At 47.1% G+C, this 21,583-nt stretch overlaps 1 protein-coding gene across 1 annotated transcript; it reads left to right on the forward strand.

The window, feature by feature from the left end:
* Positions 1-9,765: 9,765 nt before the first annotated feature.
* On the forward strand, positions 9,766-11,062 carry NUPR1 (nuclear protein 1, transcriptional regulator). Its single transcript, XM_065893338.1, has 3 exons — positions 9,766-9,889; positions 10,294-10,443; positions 10,776-11,062. Exons 1-2 carry the CDS (start codon positions 9,778-9,780, stop codon positions 10,428-10,430), a joined length of 249 nt encoding a protein of 82 aa, XP_065749410.1. The 5' UTR covers positions 9,766-9,777; the 3' UTR covers positions 10,431-10,443; positions 10,776-11,062.
* The last annotated feature ends 10,521 nt before the right edge of the window (positions 11,063-21,583 follow it).

Consider the following 21,583-nt stretch of genomic DNA (forward strand, 5'->3'; position numbering starts at 1 on the left):
GCCGCGCTGCCCCTTGGGAAATGTAGTTTTCAGTTTACACACTGTTCCCGACTCAACTGAACCTTATTTTACCAAACCAGGGTCCTTGTGTGTTTTCAATATCCTCTCCCATTCCCCAATAAATGCCTCTATAAAACAATAATACTTTTTTTAAACGAGCAGATTGTTGATTGAAGTGAGAGCAGTGGGCATATGAGAATTCTCTGTACTTTCTGCCTCAATTTTGCTGGAAACCTAAAACTGCTCCAAAAAATAAAGTTTATTTTTAAATTCTTTAAAAACAAATAGAAACAAGCAGATCTGTAGACCCAGAAATCATGCTTTTAGGGAATCTTCCCAGGAATGTACTACAGTTGGGTGAGCAAGTATTTAACTACAATGGTCTATATCCTAGCATCTTGTAATTTCTTACATAACCCCTACCAAAGTTTATAATTAATATAAAAATTAATATAAATTAAAAATTTTTTTAATTAATATAATTTTTTTCGATTATTTGATACACTTGCCAGCTCAATAAAGTCAGGATCATCTGTTTTAGTCACCTATGTATTCCAGCTACTTAGCATAGTGCCTGGTATATAATAGGCCTTCAATATTGTTTTATTCATTAGAAGAATCTCAGACATCAACACAAACTGTTTCAGCCCCAAACTTAATGCATCATTTTCTTCCTGCAAGCTTGCTTTTCTTTCTGTGGTCTCTCAATAAATGGCATGACCATCTACCCAGTCTCAGCTTTATATCCTGCATTTTATTTGGCTTATGCTAGCAAGGATTTCACATTTTCGTGTTTGTAGGAGTCTCAGAAGCTATTTCTCCTGAATGTCAAATACCAACTTCAGATTCTCCTCAGGGGAGATTTGACACTCACAACTTTTTGTTTGTTTGACTTTAATTTCTTATGTTTCCTACAATAAACATGTATCACTTAAAATGTATCACTTGATTAATTTTTTTTTTTTAAACATCTTTATTGGGGTATAATTGCTTTACAATGGTGTGTTAGTCTCTGCTCCATAACAAAGTGAATCAACTATACATATACATATGCTCCCATATGTCCTCCCTCTTGCGTCTCCCTCCCTCCCACTTGATTAATTTTTAAAAGTGTTTTAGAGTGTTGCCCATATTGTAAGAGGTAGCTCTGTCCTCCCCTCCACATCCAGATTTCTCAAAAGAATCATCTGTCCTCAGTTTTCATTATCTTACCTTCCACTTGGTAGCAATGGCCCAAGCCGGCAGCTGGGAGTTACCCTTGATATCACATTTTCCTTCCCAGCCCATATTCAATCCATCACTAAGTGTCTGCAGTTCACATTTGTTGGGCACTTACTATGTATCAGGTACTGTCATATAGGAGAAAGTTAGAACTGTGGAACTGACCAGAACACTCCCTTTGTCTGGGCAGCATAGTTCCGTCCTGTGAGAAAGCTACAGCATGGCAAAGAAATCTGGGCCTTCTTCATCTATCCGTTAAGTCTCATCACTTCAGAGCAACACACCTGAAATGCTTTTCCAAAGAGCCTTGAAAAGTCACAGCAACCTTCACTGACGGTCTCTTGAGGGCATGGGGAGAGAGTTACATACCATACTTTCCTAACAATCCCTTTACAAATTCCTCCCTTGACACAGAGTTCCACTGCTGAGGGCCATGCTCACATCCTTCTCTGCTCTTTGGTTTCTCCCCCTTCAGGATTGGCTTTTTACATGGTTGCTTCAGGCACCTTCTATGTAAAGCCAGCCTCCAATCTCTCAGATTGTCCCTGTTCATGATCACCCATCACCCACTTAAGCAAAACAAAAAGCTCTCTTCAACCTGACCTCATGTGGCAGGCAGGTGGGAGATATTGTAATGGTGGTTTTCCTTGACACAGACAAAAAAAACATATCATGACCAGAAGGTGGCATAGTATGCATGGAACCCAATGGAGGAAAGGGATGAAATAAACTGACACTTAAAAATTTCTTTTCGGAATTCCCTCGTGGTGCAGTGGTTAAGAATCCGCCTGCCAATGCAGGGGACACAGGTTTGAGCCCTGGTCCAGGAAGATCCCACATGCCGCGGAGCAACGAAGCTCGTGCACCACAACTACTGAGCGTGTGTGCCCTAGAACCCATGCACTGCAACTACTGAGCCCACCTGCTGCAACTACTGAAGCCTGTGCGCCTAGAGCCCGTGCTCCACAACAAGAGAAGCCACCGCAATGAGAAGCCCGCGCACCGCAACGAAGAAGAGCCCCCACTCACCACAACTAGAGAAAGCCTGCGCGCAGCAACAAAGACCCAACGCAGCCAAAAATAAATTTAAAAAAAAAAGTAGATGATTTAGGTCAGTTCACAGACAATGATCTCTTTATTGACTGCACTAGAGTGTCAGGCTGCTCCCATTGCCCCCTCCCGCCACTGACAAAGTGACCCCTTATCGTCCCTTCCACATTTAAGAGCTCTATGGCACGACCTGATTGATATAAAAATTTTAACTTAAATGGAAATCTATACTATGAAGTGATTATTCCTCTAAAAAGACATTTCAGGCAAATCAAAACTACAATGAGGTGCCTCTGGTACCACACCAGTCAGAATGGTCATCATTAAAAAGTCCACAAACAATAGGTGCTGGAGAGGATGTGGAGAAAAGGGGACCCTCCTACACTGTTGGTGGGAATGTAAATTGGTACAGCCACTATGGAGAACAGTATGGAGGTTCCTCAAAAAACTAAAAGCAAAGTTGCCATATGATCTGGCAATCCCACTCCTGGGCATATATCCAGACAAAGCTCTAATTTGAAAAGATACAAGCACCCTTATGTTCATAGCAGCACTATTCACAATAAGACATGGAAACAACCTAAGTGTCCCATCGACAGATGAATGGATAAAGAAGATGTGATATATATATATATATATATATATATATATATATATCACAATGGAATGCTTCACAATGGAATGCTACTCAGCTGTAAAAAAGAATGAAATAATGCTGTCTGCAGCAACACGGATGGACCTAGAGATTACCATATTATACTAAGTGAAGTAAGTCAGATAGCGAAAGACAAATAACATATAATATCACTTACATGTGGAATCTAAAATATGACCCAGGGACCTCCTGGTGGTCCAGTTGTAAAGAATCCGCCTTCCAATGAAGTGGACGTGGGTTCGATCCCTGGTCGGGGAACTAAGATCCCACATGCCTCAGGGCAACCAAGGCTGCGCGCCTCAACTAGAGACAGAAAACCAACCATCACACCACAACGAGAGAGAAGCCTGTGAGTCACAACAAAGAGCCCACATGCCACAACAAATATCCAGTGTGCTGCAACTAAGAGACGTAGGCAAAAACTTTTTTAAATAAATAAATATTTTTTTAAAAAATGACCCAAACTAACTTATCTACAAAACAGAGACATAGAGACAGACTTGTGGTTGCCAAGGCGGGTGGGGGGGATGGATTGGGAGTTTGGGATTAGCAGATGCAAATTATTATATATAGAATGGATAAACAACAAGGTCCTACTGTATAGCACAGGGAACTATATTCAGTATCCTGTAATAAACCATAATGGAAAAGAATATGAAAATGAATATATGTATATAAATAACTGAATCACTTTGTCGTATACCAGAAACTGACACAACGTTGTAAATCAACTATACCTCAATAAAATAAAAAGACATTTTAAGCAGCAGGGTTTGGAAAATCTTAACGTCTACACCTGGGTAAGCATGAGCTATGTGTGTTTTATTTTCTCTATGTGAGAAAATTGACAGATGTGCTGAATCATCATATATTTGTCAATAGACTTAGAGAGACAGGTAGTACTTAAAAAGTAGCACTGAGGGCTTCCCTGGTGGCGCAGTGGTTGAGAGTCCGCCTGCCAATGCAGGGGACACGGGTTCGTGCCCCGGTCCGGGAAGATCCCACAGGCCGCGGAGCGGCTGGGCCCGTGAGCCATGGCCGCTGAGCCTGCATGTCTGGAGCCTGTGCTCCACAACGGGAGAGGCCACAACAGTGAGAGGCCTGCGTACTGCAAAAAAAATAAAAATAAAAAAGTAGCACTGAACTGGGAAACAGGAGACTATTGTCTCCTAAATCAAGAACTAAAACTCCCTTGTACTCCAACTCCTTTGGTTAACTAAATGCACTACACTTTCCCCGCTTTGACTTTCCTGGGACACTGTTCCACGATCTCCTGGTCCATCTGACTTCTGCTCATCCTTTCCAGTACAGCTAACACATGACCTTCTCTGGGAGTTGCTCACAAGTCTGGATTAGGTGCACCTTGCAGCTTGAATGTGCTTTTCTCGCATTACTTATTACACTGCATGGGACCATGTTGGACACTAGCCTGTCTATGAGCTAGTTGGGTGTGGGTACCATGTTCTGCTTTTATGTCCCAGCACCAAGCAAGTGCCTGGCATATGGTTAATGCCCTAACATATGTAGAGTGAAGAATGTCAGCCTCTCTGGTCCTTCCTTCCTCATCTGTTAAATGGGGTTGGGTTTGCTGATCTCTAGGGAGACTTCCAGTAATAGAATTTCTTATTCTAAAGTCTTCTACTATTGTTTTATCTGGTCATGTATCTTCCTTAGTTACCAGGAGAAATGTGTGACACCTGTATTACGCTGACAACAATGTATTACTCATTATCTCTATTATTTCAATAAATGTAATGCAAAATTTTGGATTATAGTATACATGATGTTCTGTAGACTACTTTTTTCATTTAACAATGATTTATGGACAACTTTCTCATCAGGGCTAGAGATATAGCTTATTTTTTTTAATGGCTACAGAATATTTCACAGAAGAGTGTTGATCAATTGCATACCGATGGACAATTTGTTTCCTGTTTTTCACTCTACAAACAAGGCTGGGAGCATTTCTTTTTTTTTTTTTTTTTTAATAAATTTATTTATTTATTTTGGCTGCGTTGGGTCTTTGTTGCTGCGCGCGGGCTTTCTCTGGCTGTGGCGAGCGGGGGCTACTCTTCGTTGCGGTGCGCGGGCTTCTCGTTGCGGTAGCTTCTCTTGTTGCAGAGCACAGGCTCTAGGCGCGCGGGCTTCAGTAGCTGCAGGACGTGGGCTCAGTAGTTGTGGCTCGTGGGCTTAGTTGATGTGCGGCATGTGGGATCTTCCCGGACCAGGGCTCCAACCCGTGTCCCCTGTGTTGGCGGGCAGATTCTTAACCACTGTGCCACCGGGGAAGACCTGGGAGCATTTCTATAGGAGACTTCTCAGGCGGTATGTGCGTTTAGCATTTTTATCAATATTGCATCCATTTATACTCAAGGTGAGGTTATCACACAGTCAAGAATAATTCCAAGCACAGCAGCCAAGCTTGAGGGTTTCTCTGGACTTGGGACTATAAGGTCATACAGAGGTATCTTGTTTCACCTCACTGAAGCTTCTTGAGTCCCCTTGGTATACAGTGATGTCACCAACTCACCTTGATGACATATCCTGCCTTCAAGGGACGCTCCTGATCCTTCGAGCCAAAGACTTCTGCACATCCCTCAGGCTATCCAGGATTTCCCGACTTGAATGGTTTAACTCCTGGAGTTGGGCATGTCATGCTGTCTTTCTCACAGTGGTTCTTGTTCAAGCTTCACTGCCTCCAGGAAGTCTGCCCTGATCCTCTCACAACACCCTCCTCCTGCCCCACCCCATGCCCTGCTGGGTTAGGTGCCCTCCGGAGAGCTCCCCCAGCCCCCTGTGTTTACTCCAGGCTGATCATACTGGGTTGTAATAGGCATGCTTGGCAATCTCCTGGAATGTCACGAAGGTATAGTCATAAGCAGAAAGAAAATAAACTTCCTTGTGGCTGGCCTATGGTTAATGGCCTAACCACACCTGGAGGCAAGGGGATGGAAAACACACCTCCTGACTTTTCCCACTGAGTCATCTTTTGGGTCCTATAGGTCCAGCTGATGGGTTCCCCAAAGTCCCTTCTCTCTTGGGTTATCCTCCCCTGCCTGCCCCTCCCCCTAGGGTCTAGACTTCATTCTTCCAGCACGTGCACGATCAAGGCCAGAGTGACCTTCTTTCCTGGCTCCATGAAGGACAGTCGCGTGTCTTCACAGTCCTCTGTGGGACTAGGATTGGGCCTCTCTGTTTCTTCAGAACAGAGCATCTGGAAGCTGAAAAACCAATACTGGTCTCAGCATAGCTCTATGTATTCAACTAGTCATTTATTGAGCGCTGACTGTGTGCCAGGCATCAGGGATAAGGTAGACAAGATTCCTGCTATCATGAATAATGATAGTGATAGCTAACATTATTTAACGCTTACTGTGATCTAGGTACTGTGCTAAGCCTTTATAAAAACTGGTCCCTTAATCCTCACAGCAATCCTCCTAGGTAGGTACAATTATTAATCTCATTTTACAAATGAGGAAACCGAGGCACAGAGAGGCTAAATAACTTGTCTAAGGGCATACAATTGGTAGAACCAAAGTTTGGACCCAGGCAGTCCCGCTTCAGAGCCTACTCCTTTATTTTTTTATTATTTTATTTTATTTATTTATTTATTTTAGCTGCGCTGGGTCTTTGTTGTGGCGCACGGGCTCTCTGCTTGCCATTTGTGGGATCTTAGTTCCCCGGCCAGGGATTGAACCCCGGCCTCCCGCACTGGGAGTGTGGAAGCTTAGCCATTGGACCATGAGGGAAGTCCCAGAGCCTACTCCTTTAACTGCTAACTGAACTAAACCAGTGATTGTATTCTAGTGGGGACAAATCATAGAGAAGTAAACAAATAAAAAAGAGATTTTTGATTAGTAATAACTGAATGCCCTGGAGAAAGTAAAATGAAAGGGTAATGTACTGAGGGGATGCATGGTATTCTGGATAGGAATGTGCACTAATCTTGCTGAAGACCCACCTCTCCCAGAGCTTCCAGAGGGCGCAGTGTGTAGTTCGGTGCATCTTCAGTACCTGGCCTGGTCCCAAGCAAGCACTGACTGTTTGGGAGGAAGGGAGGAAGGAGGAAACCCTGACAGATGCCTCCATACACACAGCTATCAAACTTTTGCCAGTGTTTGGTCAGCTGTGCTGACTTAGAACGAGCCCCGGAACTAGGGTCAGGTAGACCGGGGGAGGAATCCTTCACCACTCACCAGCCGTGTGACCTTGAGCAAGTCACTCTCTGAGCCTCGGTTTTCTTTCTTTGAAGACTGGGGGAAATAGCAGTATACCGCGGGCCGGGTCTGGAGGAGGCCCCTTCACATACCAGGGGCTGTTGCCGTTCTCCCTTTACAGATGAGCAAACTGAAGCTCAGAAGTGGGCTCAGGGGCTTCCCTGGTGGCGCAGTGGTGAAGAGTCCGCCTGCCGATGCAGGGCACGCCCCGGTCCGGGAAGAGCCCACATGCTGCGGTAGCGGCTGGGCCCGTGAGCCATGGCCGCTGGGCCTGCGCGTCCGGAGCCTGTGCTCCGCAACGGGAGAGACCACAACAGTGAGAGGCCCGCATACTGCAAAAAAAAAAATAATAATAAGTGGGCTCAGGATCTCGCAGCTGGTAACCCGGAGTCCTGGTGGCAGAAGTGAATGAGTGAAAGACCGTCCCCTAGAGGTAGCTCGGGAATTTGTGAGCGCGTTCTCCGTAGTCACAATGATCTCAGGTCGGAGCAGGACAGTCGGTCGCACACAGAATTGTCCCACATCCCGTACGACGTCTGACTGTCCTGCTAGACATTCACGAAGCTATTAAAAAAAAAAAAAATTTATTTCAGTGACCCGACCCCACCCCATCTCATGTCATGCTAGAGGGAATGATTTTGCTACTACATTTAGTGGTAAAGCCCACTACTTTGCAAGAACTCCGTATTCCCTAATTTCTCCACCTTAAATTGCCTGGTCTGTCTGTATTTTGGGGGTTGATTTTTGTTTTTCTTTCTGGCTGCACCGGGTCTTAGTTGCAGCATGCAGACTCTTAGTTTCGGTACGCGGGATCTAGTTCCCTGACCAGGGATCGCAAACCCAGGGCCCCGGCATTGAGATCCCGGAGTCTTACTCACCGGACCACCAGGGAAGTTCCAGTGTGTTTGTTACTTTTGTTTAAGTTATGGTTATTTTCCTCTTTCTCTTATCATCTGGCCTTTTATTATTATCCCCATTCACTTTCATTTCCTGGGTGTTAAAGAACTCACAAATCACCCAAATCTGGAAAACAGAAGCTGAATTTAATTCTGGCTCAGGCCAGCGAGAAGAGCAAGTCGAAGTGACGCTTCTTGTTCTGCAGAGGACGAGACCGGGTTATTACTGGGTTATTATTCGGGGAAGAATGGAGTTTAAGTAACATTGAGATGAAACAGTGTTTCGATGGGCTCACAGCAAAGTGGGAATGTGAGCAGGGAATTAACACCTGCCCTGGGCTGAGAAGGTCCTCTTGCACTGGAAACCACAGAGTTAAAAAAAAAAAAAAAAAGTGGAATGTTGTGCCTGCTTCCTTCCCTGCCCCTGGTGCTGAAGCCTCAGCTGAAGCATGAGTGGGCAGCCCAGGGTGTGGCCTCTCTGGGTCAACGTGACCCACACAGTCAGATCCTTCAGGCAAAAGAGGAAAATTCCACTTTTCCATGTTTCTTATCCAAACCCCTTCTTTTAATTCATATTAAATTAGCACAAACATCTGTTTACTTCACAATGTCTTCTACCTCAGTATATCTATGGTTTGAAATACATATTATTTTATTTTAAATTAATCTCCTCTACGTCTCCTTTACATTACAGGGAGGGCATTATATTGAATTGTTTGGGAACTATGTGCTCAACTCACACAGTGCAGCTTGTACACTGTAGCAGGCACTGTTGCAGGTGCCATGCCATGGATTATCTCATTTGATCCTCTCCCCAAATCTATGAGGTAGATACAATTATTATCATCCGCAGTTTATAGAGGAGAAAACGGAGGCACAGAGAGGTAAAGTGACTTGTCCAGGGTCACACAGCATGTAATGGATCAAGGGTTTGAATACAGGGCATCTGGCTCCAGAATCAGCTTAACCACTCTGCTAGCCTCCCTCTCAGGAGTGGGAGATTACCTAGGGACCCCCATTTCAGGATGTTAAGGGGGGGTTCCAAGGTGTTTCTTATAAAAAAGTTGGGTTGGGTGTGATCGGGGTGAGAACCAATGACACAACACAGAGTGTGCTGTACCCTGTCCCAGCTCATTCTTCACTCCATGTTCTGCCACCACGGTCCTGAGTCTGAGCCAGAAGTGGGTGGGGGTGAGGGTCAGCTGTGCGGCCATGACCCCAGCCCAGGAGGGGCATGTGGCAGAGGGCAGGAGATGGATAGGAAGGAGTCAGCCAGGTGAGGCCCTCAGTTCCCTGAGGCCCTCCATCCCAAGGGCTGTTTATGCCCAGACCCTGCCTCTTACCTCCCCCCACCCCCGAGGGGCGGGGATCTCCTCAGTGGAAAAATACCCAGCTGGGTGAGCCCCAGTGAGAGGGAGGGGGGCTAGGGGAGCTGGGACTCACAGGACCGACTCTTTCCCCTCTCTGACTGATGTTTACTGGGCTGGGTTCTGGGAAAAGGCCAGATTGCATCAGACAGGGCCTGAGGGGTTGGAGCCAGACTGTGGGCTGAGGAGGAGACTGTGGCCTTGTAAGTTGGGGCCAGTGAATTGGGAGGTGTCAGCAAAGCAGACACAAACAAAGCTTTAGAAGACGAGAGAGAGAGAGAGAGAGAGAGAGAGAGAGAGAGAGAGAGAGAGAGAGAGAGAGAGAGAGAGAAAGAGAGACAGAGACAGAGACAGAGACAGAGACAGACATCATGGCCACCATCCCGAGAGCAGCCAGCCCGTCCAGGCAGCCCCCAGGCCCAGAGGATGAAGACCCCAACCTGGATGAGTATGACCTCTACAGCCTGGCTCATTCTTACCTGGGTAAGGCCTGGTCCTGCCACCTTCCTGGTCCTTCTGTCTCCAATGCCCACCCTCACAAACGGCCTGACCACCCCCCTTCCCAAACTAGGATCCCTCCTTGGGCTCCTGCCCATACATCACCCTTCTCCAGCCTGTTCCCTTGAGCCCTCAAGTCACCCCCTTCTAACCCCTCATCCAGTGAGCTCTGTCCTACTCAGCCCTGGGACCACACGCACTCCTAGAATATTAGAGCAGCAACGTGATTCCATAGACGGGGAAACAGGGACAATGACTGCCCTAAATCTACATGGTGATGTCCCCCAGCCTCCCGACTTTAACCCGAGCTCTTTCCATCCCTGCCCTCTGGACCCCCCGCGGCTCACCCCTCTGCCCACCTCACCACCGCCTCTCACCTCGGTTCCCAGGAGTGGGAGGCCGGAAAGGTCGCACCAAGAGAGAAGCCGCCGCCAATACCAACCGTCACAGCCCTGGTGGGCATGAGAGGAAGCTGGTGACCAAGCTCCAGAACACGGAGCGGAAAAAGCGAGGGGCACGGCCCTGAGACAGAACTCGAGGTAAGGCGTCAGGGGGCCCCATCCGCAGCACCAGTAGAGGTCTCTCTGCCTGGAAAGGACAGGCCTGAATGGGCAAGGTTGGGTGGGAGGAGGGATCCAAGAATTGTTGTCTCAACATGGAATACAATGAGAGAGACTTTTGAGTTTCCTACTGACCAGAGCAAAGGGAGAAACAGACCCTTTCCAACTGGAGCAAAATTTGGTTTACAAAGAGGGAAACTGAGGCCCAGAGAGGGTAGGGTCCTTCTCTAGAGTCACGGAGCAAGTGAGCAGGAGAGGCAGAATTAGAACCCAGGCCTCTGTGCTTTCACCACCTGCTTTCCTTCCCCCAGATGAAGTCAGAGCACGGACACCCCACAGCGACGGAGACAGAACTGCGAGGAACCAGACCCTGGGGGCGGGATCCAGGCCTGCTTGCCCCTGCCCCCAGGACTTAGCCCACCTGACTGAGGTTCCGAAGGGCCACCAACGAAGCAGCCCCAGCCCCAGAAAAAAAGCAAGATGGGGAACAAGAGGCAGAGAATAGAGAGAGGCAGAATCATGAAGGTACCCCTCAAAAAGAAAGAAGAAACCGGAGCTCCCCAGGGTGACAGCGACAATAAACAAAGTACAGCAGCTGCAGCCTGTGTGTGTGTTTTTGTCCTCTCTCTTTGTGTGGCTTTTTGGGTGCACATTTCTGCCAGCAAGTGTCTGCATTTGCATGAACCAATGAGAGCATTTTGGTGAGTGTTTATTTTGGTTGTGTGTCTGGGAAGGGGCGTTTCTAATTTTGTATGGGCGTAGAGGTGAGCATTTTTTTTTTTTTTTTGTATACATGTGTTTTGGTGCATATGTTTCTGTGGTTTCTTATGAGGTGCAAGGGAATTTCCTCTGTTTCTTTGTAATGCTGCCCATGAAACAAGCCCCCTCCCCAGCTTCTCTCCATTTTCGGAATAACAGTCTTGTTGTTTATCTTGTATTCATATAAAACCACCTTTTGAAGTGAATGTTATTTATTGATGCCATCTGCAAAATGGCAAAAACTGAGATTTAAAACATTAAGGGAGGGGCTTCCCTGGTGGCGCAGTGGTTAAGAATCCGTCTGCAAATGCAGTGAACACGGGTTCGAGCCCTGGTCCAGGAAGATCCCACATGCTGCAGAGCAACTAAGCCCATGCACCATAGGTACTGAGCCCGCGTACCACAACTACAGAAGCCCATGCACCTAGAGCCCGTGCTCTGCAACAAGAGAAGCCACCACAATGAGAAGCCTGAGCATTGCGAAAGAGTAGCCCCGACTCTCTGCAACTAGAGAAAGCCCACACTCAGCTGCGAAGACCCAACGCAGCCAAAAATAAATAAATAAAATAAATAAATTTATAAAAGAAAAAAAATTAAGGGATTTGCCCCAAGTTATTCAGGATTCAAATTCAAGGATTCTTATTGTCCTCAAGTGTGAGATGGGTCCGTTTGCCAAGGGGGTTTGCCAGGACAGGGTTCTGGAAAGTCAGCTGAGGAGGAAGATTCTTATCTAGTGTTGTCAGTTTTGGAGCCAGACTTCCAGAAGAATGTGGAGCAAATAAGAGGTGTGATGGGAGCTGAGAGGATATATTGATTGAGGTAGAGACTCAGGTTGCTGAAATGAAGACTCAAACGAAACAGGATAGAAAGTTCTTTCTCTGTTACATAACAGCTCCAAGGGTCAGTACTCCCAGGCTAAAATGGCAGCTCCATTGTGGCAGGAATTTCAGCTACTTCTGGCTCATTTTTCTGCCATCCTTAAAACATGGCTACCACTTTGCGGTCCGACCTAGCTCCTCCAGTACCTGCCATCTCATCTGCATTCAGAGTATGTAAATGGAGTGGGGAAGGGACCAGGGGAGGCCACCCTAATTTATTTATTTATTTTTTTTAAATGTACCTATTTTATTTATTTATTTTTAGCTGCATTGGGTCTTCGTTGCCGCGTGCAGGCTTCCTCTAGTTGTGGCAAGCGGGGGCTACTCTTTGTTGTGGTGCGCGGGCTTCTCGTTGTGGTGGCTTCTCTTGTTGAGAAGCACGGGCTCTAGGTGCGTGGGCTTCAGTAATTGTAGCACTCAGCTTCAGTAGTTGTGGCTCGCGGGCTGTAGAGCGCAGGCTCAGTAGTGGTGGCGCCCAGGCTTAGTTGCTCCACGGCATGTGGGATCTTCCTGGACCGGGGCTTGAACCCGTGTCCCCTGCTTTGGCAAGCAGATTCTTAACCACTGCACCACCGGGGAAGCCCACACTAATTTATTTTTAAGGCCATAACCTAAAAGCAGAACACATCACATCTGCTCAGAATTTAGACACATAACCACGCCCAACTACAGGAGAGGTTGGGACATGTAGTATTTAGCTACTTAGCCACGTGCTAGGCAAAACTGAGGGAGGGCAGGGTTTTATTACTGAAGGAAGCAGGAGACAGTGAATATCAGAAAAAACTAGCAAGCAACAAGGGGTAAAGGGAGGCCCTCAGTCTAGACCTGGGCATAGCCTTTTTCCTTTTCTCCCATCCCTTCCTGGGCTGCAAAACTTGGAGTTAATTGTTCTTAGGGACCCAAGAATATGGACAGAGGAATAAGGCAGCTGTTGGAGCAGTAACAGATGCATAGCTTGAACCTTTAAGAGCCTTTATCCATCAGCTTCCCCTGAGTCCAACCTAGTAACAGTCTCACAATCTCTGACTTGGGAAGGACGTTAAAAGGCATCTAGTCCAACCTCACCCCACTTCACGCTGGGATACTCTCTGCTTGCTTGAACACCACTAGGGTTAGGAAAATTTCCGCCTTTGTGTTGCCTGATTCCTTCTCAGAGTCACTCCTTAATGTGAACTGAAATCTGATTCTCCCACCTGCCCCTTGAGCAAGCTTCTGTTTTCTGGTCCTTTCTGTCTGAGATGCTTTTAATCCCACCCATCCTGCAAGGCTCAGCTCTTCAAAAGTCTTCTCCTACTTGCCCTCCACCACCTGACTCCTCGCCTCCACCCCAGGGAGAGACCTTCTCTGGGATGGCACCCACAGCAAAACTACGACCAGAATCTCACAGTCATTTTGGCATACAGCTCCTTCAGACTTTCCCTCAAACCCCTCTTTCCATGAGAGATTATTTATTCGTTCAGTTAAGGTTTATTGGATGCCTACTCTATTACCAGGACCTGGCTGAAGGCATGCATGCAAGGAGGGACAAATGGGACCCTGATAGGATTGGAACCAGGCCTTAGGGTTAGTGTCAGCTCTCGAACTCAGGAGGCAAATGGCAGGAGCATCACTGGGCAGTAGCTCTCTGCCCAGGACAGATCCGTGCATCAGCTTCAGAAAATCATAGCAACAGCTCCCATGCATTGGGCTGCTACTCTGTGACATGTGTTTTATAGACATTAACCCATTTAACCCTTACAATAACCCAATAGGCATAGGATTATTGATCCCATTTTACAGACCAGAAAACCGAGGTTCAGAGAAGTTAAGTAATTTCGCCGAAGTCTCACAGCTGCAACCTGCAGAAGCTGGGACTTTTAAAATCTGGTCTGGGGCTTCCCTGGTGGTGCAGTGGTTAAGAATCCAGCTGCCAATTCAGGGGACATGGGTTCAAGCCCTGGTCCGGGAAGGTACCACATGCTGCGGAGCAACTAAGCCCGTGCGCCACAACTACTGAGCCTGTGCTCGAGAGCCTGCAAGCCACAACTACTGAAGCCCGCATGCCACAACTACTGAAGCCCGTGCGCCTAGAGCCCGTGCTCTGCAACAAGAGAAGCCACCACAATGAGAAGGTGGCACACCACAACAAAGAGTAGCCCCGACTCGCTGCAACTAGAGAAAGCCCGCACTCAGCAGCGAAGACCCAACGCAGCCAAAAATAAATAAATATATTTATAAAAAAAAAATCAGGTCTGTCTGATTTTCAAAGTTTGGGTTGCACCCTTTTTTGACTACATGCCTGAGAAGAACTATGTACTGACAATGAAGAATTCTAGATGCTAGTTAATTTCTAGTCAACTACTCCAGTGTGAGCCTCAGTTTCCCCACCTGTCAATTGCTGAGACTATCCTCTCTTCTGTCAACTTCAAAGGAGAGAACAGGCTGGGGAGTGTTGTGTCTCTAGCTGGACGTGGCCAGTCCATGGGTAATGGGTCCTTTGACACTTGCCAGGAGGCTCCACACATCACCCATCACTCCTGGCCTCTGATTGGCCTTCCCTGGCCTTGGCCTTCCCTGGCACAGCCTCTGCCTGGGAGGCCTTTAAGTGGCTGTTCCAGGAACCAGACCATTCTTGGAATTACAGAATGTTCAGATCTGTAGAGCCGCACTCTTTCTCCTTTGCGGAAGGGGAAATCATGGCTCAGCGTGCAGGGGCCTGGGCATGGCTTAAACTACATGAAGACTAGGGACCCCATCAGGATGAGAACCCTCCAGAACCTCCCTCTTCTGTTCCATTCTTTTCCTTGTCATTTCCTGGTTGTATGTAATACGTGTTTCCCCAATTTCTTGGGTCTCTCGTGAGAACTGAAGAGCTGATTGACCTCTCTTTCCCCCCAGGGGCTTATGGGAATTTTCCATCAGGTTGCCACAATCCAAAGGATTCCTGGCTCCTTTATGTGCTTTACGTGCTTGTCCTCATCCGCCCACTCCAGAGGCCAGCTCTCAGATGTCTATTTTTTAAAATTTCAGAATCACCCAAAGTTGATTTTCAACCAGCTGGTTGAGGGGGCTTCCCTGGTGGCCCTGAGAGTCCGCCTGCCGATGCAGGGGACACGGGTTCGTGCCCCGGTCCGTGAAGATCCCACATGCCGCGGAGCGGCTGGGCCCGTGAGCCATGGCCGCTGAGCTTGCGCGTCCGGAGCCTGTGCTCTGCAACGGGAGAGGCCACAACAGTGAGAGGCCCGCGTACAGCAAAGAAAAAATAAATAAATAAATAAATAAATAAATAAATAAATAAATAAATAAAATATGTGTATATATATATATATATTATACAGCCACGATGACTTTTATTATCACACTGAATATTTACCAAAGCCCTGTGGAAGGGGAAAGACTTGGGTCATGGGTTCACCACCTGTCACAGGCTGAGCCAGGAGTAGACCAGGTGTGCCAACAACCACACCCAAGCTTTCTAGAGTTCTGTAGTCTTCAGGGAGTCTGGGGAGAGCAAGCAAAGAAGCAAGAGCACCTCACCACCCGCCCCCACCGATCCCCTGAGCAAGCAGCCAGCCTTGACAAAGGAGACCATTCCCCAGAGGCTGGACCCGGAACCCAGATCTCTGCACCTTCTTTTCTTTGTAAAGCAAGTTCTCTTTGCTTTTCTGATTACAAAAGCAGCTGATGCTATGGAACAGAAGATAACCCCTAACCTCTTGTTCTGTCCTCTTGACCAAACATGTTCTCCTTCCAACTCTGGCAAAACACTTAAGTTATAAAATTAATCACTTTGTGTAATGTTTGCACCCGCTCTGTGCAACCTTGTCCTGTTCTCTCTTTTCTGGAGAATAGTTTGGAGAGTTGTCATTTTAACTGTTCAAGGAAAGAATCATTTATTCATTCGACAAATATTTCTTGAGCCAGGGAATATTCTAAAAGCTACGGATACCCTGGTAAGTGAGCTCTTTTCTCATGAAATTTACATTGTAGTGGGGGCAGACAAACGATCACAAGTGAACAAACAAAAACAAGAATTTCGTCCGGCTTGTGCAATGTAAAACGCCTTGGTTGGGCTTCCCTGGTGGCGCAGTGGTTAAGAATCTGCCTGCCAATGCAGGGGACACGGGTTCAAGCCCTGGTCCAGGAAGATCCCACATGCCGCGGAGCAACTAAGCCCATGCACCACAACTACTGAGCCTGCGCTCTAGAGCCCACGAGCCACAACTACTGAAGCCTGTGTGCCTAGAGCCCGTGCTCTGCAACAAGAGAAGCCACCGCAATGAGAAGCCTGCGCACCGCAACAGAGAGTAGCTCCCGCTCGCTGCAACTAAGGGAAGCCTGCGCGCAGCAACAAAGACCCAACGCAGCCAAAAATAAATAAATAAAAATAACAAACAAACAAAACGCCTTGGTTAAGGAAAGCCTCACCAAGAAGGTGGCATTGAAGCAAAGACCAGAAAGAAGTTAGGGAGTGATTCATGCTAAAATTCCTGTTTATTTCCTTAAGAGCACGTAGTACCATCTGACATACTGTATATTTACTGATTAATTTATTGTTTAGAGTTAGGGGAGGGGAACACTGGCAGCTAAGAAACCTGAAGCCATAGAGAACAAACTTGTGGTTGCCAAGCGGGGGGAGGGGGGTAGGAGAGGGATGGACTGGTAGTCTGGGGTTGGTAGATGTGAACTATTACATTTAGAATGGATTAACAAGGTCCTACGTATAGCACAGGGAACTATATTCAATATCCTGTGATAAACCATAATGGAAAAGAATGTATGTCTGTGTGTAACTGAGTCACTTTGCTGTACAGCAGGGATTGGCACAGCATTGTCAATCAACTATCCTTCAATAAAAATAAATAAATAAGAAACCGGAGGCAATGAGAAGGGCTGGAGGCTGAGTGACCACAAGCAGAGGGTGAGGGTTGGCAGGGCCCTAGGGGCCAGGCAGGTAGGCCTAAGTGTCCTTTTTTCTGCTTATGTCTCACCCACCCTCCCTGCAGTCAGGAGCTGCCGCCCCACTCCGTGGAGGAGATACGCCATCTCCACCAGGAGTCTCTGTGGTCATTGTCAGAAGGCCTCTCTGTCACCATCCTTCTTACCATGGCTCCCAGCTGCCCTTTTGACCCAGTCCATATTCTTGAGTGTGGCATTCCAGGACCTCCATCACCTACCTGCGCCTTAGTGTAAGTGCCCTCTGGTTCCCCTGCTTCAGAGCTGGTACCTGGCACTAAGTAGGCGCACAATAAATATTCACGAATCAATGCGTCAGAAATAGTCTCGCTTAGCACAGGGAACTACATTCAATATCTCGTAATAAACTATAATGGAAAAGAATCTGAAAAGGTGGGACCTCAGGGCTGGGCCTCTTGCTGTCCCTCATTTCCGGGCCTGGTTTCTGTTTTCTGGTCCCTCTTCATTCCTTTGTTTATTCATTATAGGTCATATGCACTAGGGGTTAAGAGTATGGACTCTTGTGACTATAGTTGATTACACTGTATTGTATAATTGAAATTTGCTAAGAGAGTATAACTTAAATGTTCCCCTCCACACACACACAAAGATAAGTATGTGAGGCGATGGATGTGTTAATTAACTGGATGGGGGTAATCCTTTCACAATGCAAATGTATATCAGATCTCATGTCGTATGCTTTGTTATCTTTTTTCTTCCAATTTTATTGAGATACAACTGCATACAACACTGTGTAAGTTTAAGGTGTACAGCGTCATGATGTGACTTCCATACATCGTGAAATGATCGCCACACTAAGTTTAGTGAGCATCCATCATCTTATATAGACACAAAATTAACGAAATAGGAACAATTCTTTGTTGTGATGATTGTTGTACTCTTTAAATAACTTATAATTTTATTTGTCAATTATAACTCAGTAAAGCTGGAAGAACAAAAAAGAGTGTGTACTCTCAAGCCATACTGTTTTGGTTCAAATTTCAGTTCTGTTACTGTCATTTAACCTCAGTTTCATACTCTGTGAAATGGATTGTTTTGAGGATTACCTGATTTTATGCATGTTAAGCCATTAGAACAGTGTCTGACATAGAGAGAAGACTCAGTAAATGCTAACTGCTATACCAGGCAGTAGAGTATAGTGGTTAAGAAAGCCAGATAGGGGCCTCCCTGGTGGCACAGTGGTTAAGAATCCACCTGCCGATGCAGGGGACACAGGTTCAAGCCGTGGTCCAGGAAGATCCCACATGTCATGGAGCAACTGAGCCTGTGCTCTAGAGCTGGCGAGCTGCAACTACTGAGCCCATGAGCCACAACTACTGAAGCCCATGTGCCTAAAGCCCATGCTTTGCAACAAGAGAAGCCACCACAATGAGAAGCCCACACACAGCAATGAAGAGTAGCCCCCGCTCACCACAACTAGAGAAAGCCTACGTGCAGCAACGAAGACCCAGCGCAGCCAAAAATAAATTAATTAATTTTAAAAAAAAGAAAAGAAAAGGAAGCATGGGGAATTTCCTGGTGGTCCAGTGGTTAAGACTCTGCGCTTTGGGCCTCCCTGGTGGCACAGTGGTTGAGAGTCCGCCTGCCGATGCAGGGGACAGGGGTTCGTGCCCCGGTCCGGGAAGATCCCACATGCCGTGGACCGGCTGGGCCCGTGAGCCATGGCCGCTGAGCCTGCGCGTCCAGAGCCTGTGCTCCGCAAGGGGAGAGGCCGCAACAGTGAGAGGCCCGCGTATCGCAAAAAAAAAAAAAAAGATTCTGTGCTTTCACTGCACGGGGGGTGGGTTCAATCCCTGGTCAGGGAACTAAGATCCCCACATGCCCCACGGTGCGGCCAAAAAAAAAAAAAAGCCAGACATCCTGGGTTTAAATCCCAGAGCTGCCATTTACTAGCTCTGTAACCTTGGGCACAAAATCTTAACCTCTCTGGGCCTCAGTTTCCTCTTCTGCATGAAATGAACATGAATAATAATACCTACAACACAGGGTTATTGTGAGAATTAAATGAGCCAATAGCTGAAAAATGTCTGGCCTATATAAGCATTTGATTAAATTTTGATTACAATTTTATTCCATTTAGTGTAAGCTCCATGAAGCCAGAACTTTCAGTCGGCTTCATTCACTGTGTATCTCTAATGCCTAGAACAATGCCTGGGATATGCTGAGCTGCTCAGTAAATATTGACCAAAAGCAGCTACACTGTTTTCACTCTGTTCTTTCTCCCTGAAGTGCTCTCCGCACTGGATCTGACACAGTGCTCTTTCTACTACATAATACTATTTGACTCTGTCATGATTTTTAAAATCTAGTCTGTGATTTTTGACATTGGAAATCAACAGTGAAGGTAGATCCAGGCAGGAGAGGGGACATATGCTACGAGTGGCAGAAACACAGTTCAAAATAGCTGAAGCAAAAAAGAGGATTGGCTCCTGAAACTGAACATTTCAGAATTAATTACTTCAGAAGTGTCTGGATCCAGGAGCTCAAAGTAAATCGTCATCAAGATTGTCAGCTCCTTCTCCAGCTCTCAGCTCTACTTTCCCATGCATTGACTCCAGTCTGAGGCAGCATCTTCCCTCATGGCAGATTCAGCTTGACAACCTTCCAGTTTAGTCATCTCCGCCAAGAGAAAGCCTCTTTCCCGACAGCAAGTCCAGCAAGTCCCTCTCAGTGTGTTGTGTACCCATCCTCGAATCCTTCATTGTAGTGAGAGGTGTGGGGGCACCCTGACTGGCTGGGCCTGGGTCATGTGCTCACCACGAGGGTCAGGGTTGTCAGCCTCAGGGAGAGAGGATGGATAATTCCCCAAAGGAAAATCCAGATACTTTATTATATTTTTTAATTTAAAAAGAAAGAATAAAAAATAATTAAATTTTTTTTAAAATAAAAGAATGGTGGGCAGGTGGAAATGACAGACGTCAACTGCATCCCGAGCGAGGCTTTTCTCTCCTTATCCTCGTACCCACTCGCCAGTTGACAATCTTTGCTTTATGAGCTCTCTCTCTCTATATATATATAGCCATGCAGCCTGTGTGACTTTAGTTCCCAGACCAGGGATTGAACCCATGTCCCGGCTGTGGAAGCGTGGAGTCCTAACCACTGGACCGCCAGGGAATTCCCAATGAGCTCTCAATATTAATAGCACTTTCCAGTTTCATGAGCACCGGAGCACATGTTCATGTGTCCTCTTTCTCTGGGAGAAAGGTATTGCTATGCCCACTCTCCAGGTGAAGAAATGAAGGCCAAAGAGTGGTTGCCGTGTCTCCCAGTAAGTTACAAAGTGCTCTGCTTTGTCGTGTCTTCTCTGGTTTCACATCGGGTCAGTCTGCTGGGCTAGGCAGCTGCCTCTGTGGGCAAGGACCAGGGTTCCCACACCTTAACATTCAACCCTAATTCTGTCTTCCCCTCTCCAACCTCAGAGCAGAAGTATGGAAGGAGTGGACGTTGTTCAGACCAACACTGCCAACAGGACCCAGATGGCTGATAAGGTGGGTGGATGCTCAAGGTCTGGAGAAGACTCTAGGAGTTCGGGAAGGGCCTGGAATATGTAGAAAAATTGAAAGGCTAAGAGACTAACATCTATATCTTCGGGTTGTAACAGGGTCTTAGTGTAGGTGGCAATGAGATTGGACAGTTCTCAGAGACAGAATGAAGAAGGCATTTATGAGATGTTGAGACCTGAAGGAGGGACAAGGAGCCAGTTATTTGAAGAGCTGAGGGAAAAGTATTCTAGGCAGAGGGAACAGCAGGTACAAAGGCCCTGAGGTAGACATGTGCCTGGTGTGTTTGTGGGGCAGCCAGGAGAACAGAAGAGGTCAATGGGAGGGATCACGAGGACACTGTAAGCCGCTGGAAGGGATTTTGCTTTCACTCAGGGTGAAATGAGGAGCCATGGGAATCAGTGAATCAGTTGTGCAGTTAGCCTGTTGGGACCCAGGACCAAAACTGAGGTAGAAGGAAGAAAAGTGGGTGAGCAGAAACATATATGTTGCATACATTCTTTTGCTCAGATCAGATGGTACATAAAAATATAAGCTGTGAGTGTGTTCCATTCCTGGGGAGTGAACTGGGGGGCTCAAACGCAGGGTTCAGGATAAGCAAGGGACACAGCAGTCAGGGGTGGCTGAGACCCCAAGGAGGCTGCCAGGTGAGGGCCCCCGGATTGGGTGGGGCCCAGTGTCAGCCTCAGAGCTTAGGGCTGCTGGAGGACCTGGTGTCTGCCCGGGGCCTGCCTGCCTCTCTCAGACACCTGGCAGGGCCTGGCCTGGGGCTCAGCCCGGAGCCTGTCTCCATTCCAAGTCCTCTCCATAGGGAAGCTTGATGAAGCCCCACCCAACTTAGGAAATGAGTCCCAACCAATGGTCCTGAGAGCTGAGGCTGTGCACACTGTGGCCCAGGGCCTGATTGGCTGTTTCCCTGAGGCGTCTGCTTCTGGCCGGAACTCTGCTCTGATGCGTCTCTGGGTTACCAGATGCCTTCTGCCTGGGGTCCCCCACCTGCACCCTGTACCTATCCGAACTTCCTAA

Source organism: Phocoena phocoena, chromosome 15 (genome assembly GCF_963924675.1).
Source record: "Phocoena phocoena chromosome 15, mPhoPho1.1, whole genome shotgun sequence".
Classification (NCBI taxonomy): domain Eukaryota; kingdom Metazoa; phylum Chordata; class Mammalia; order Artiodactyla; family Phocoenidae; genus Phocoena; species Phocoena phocoena.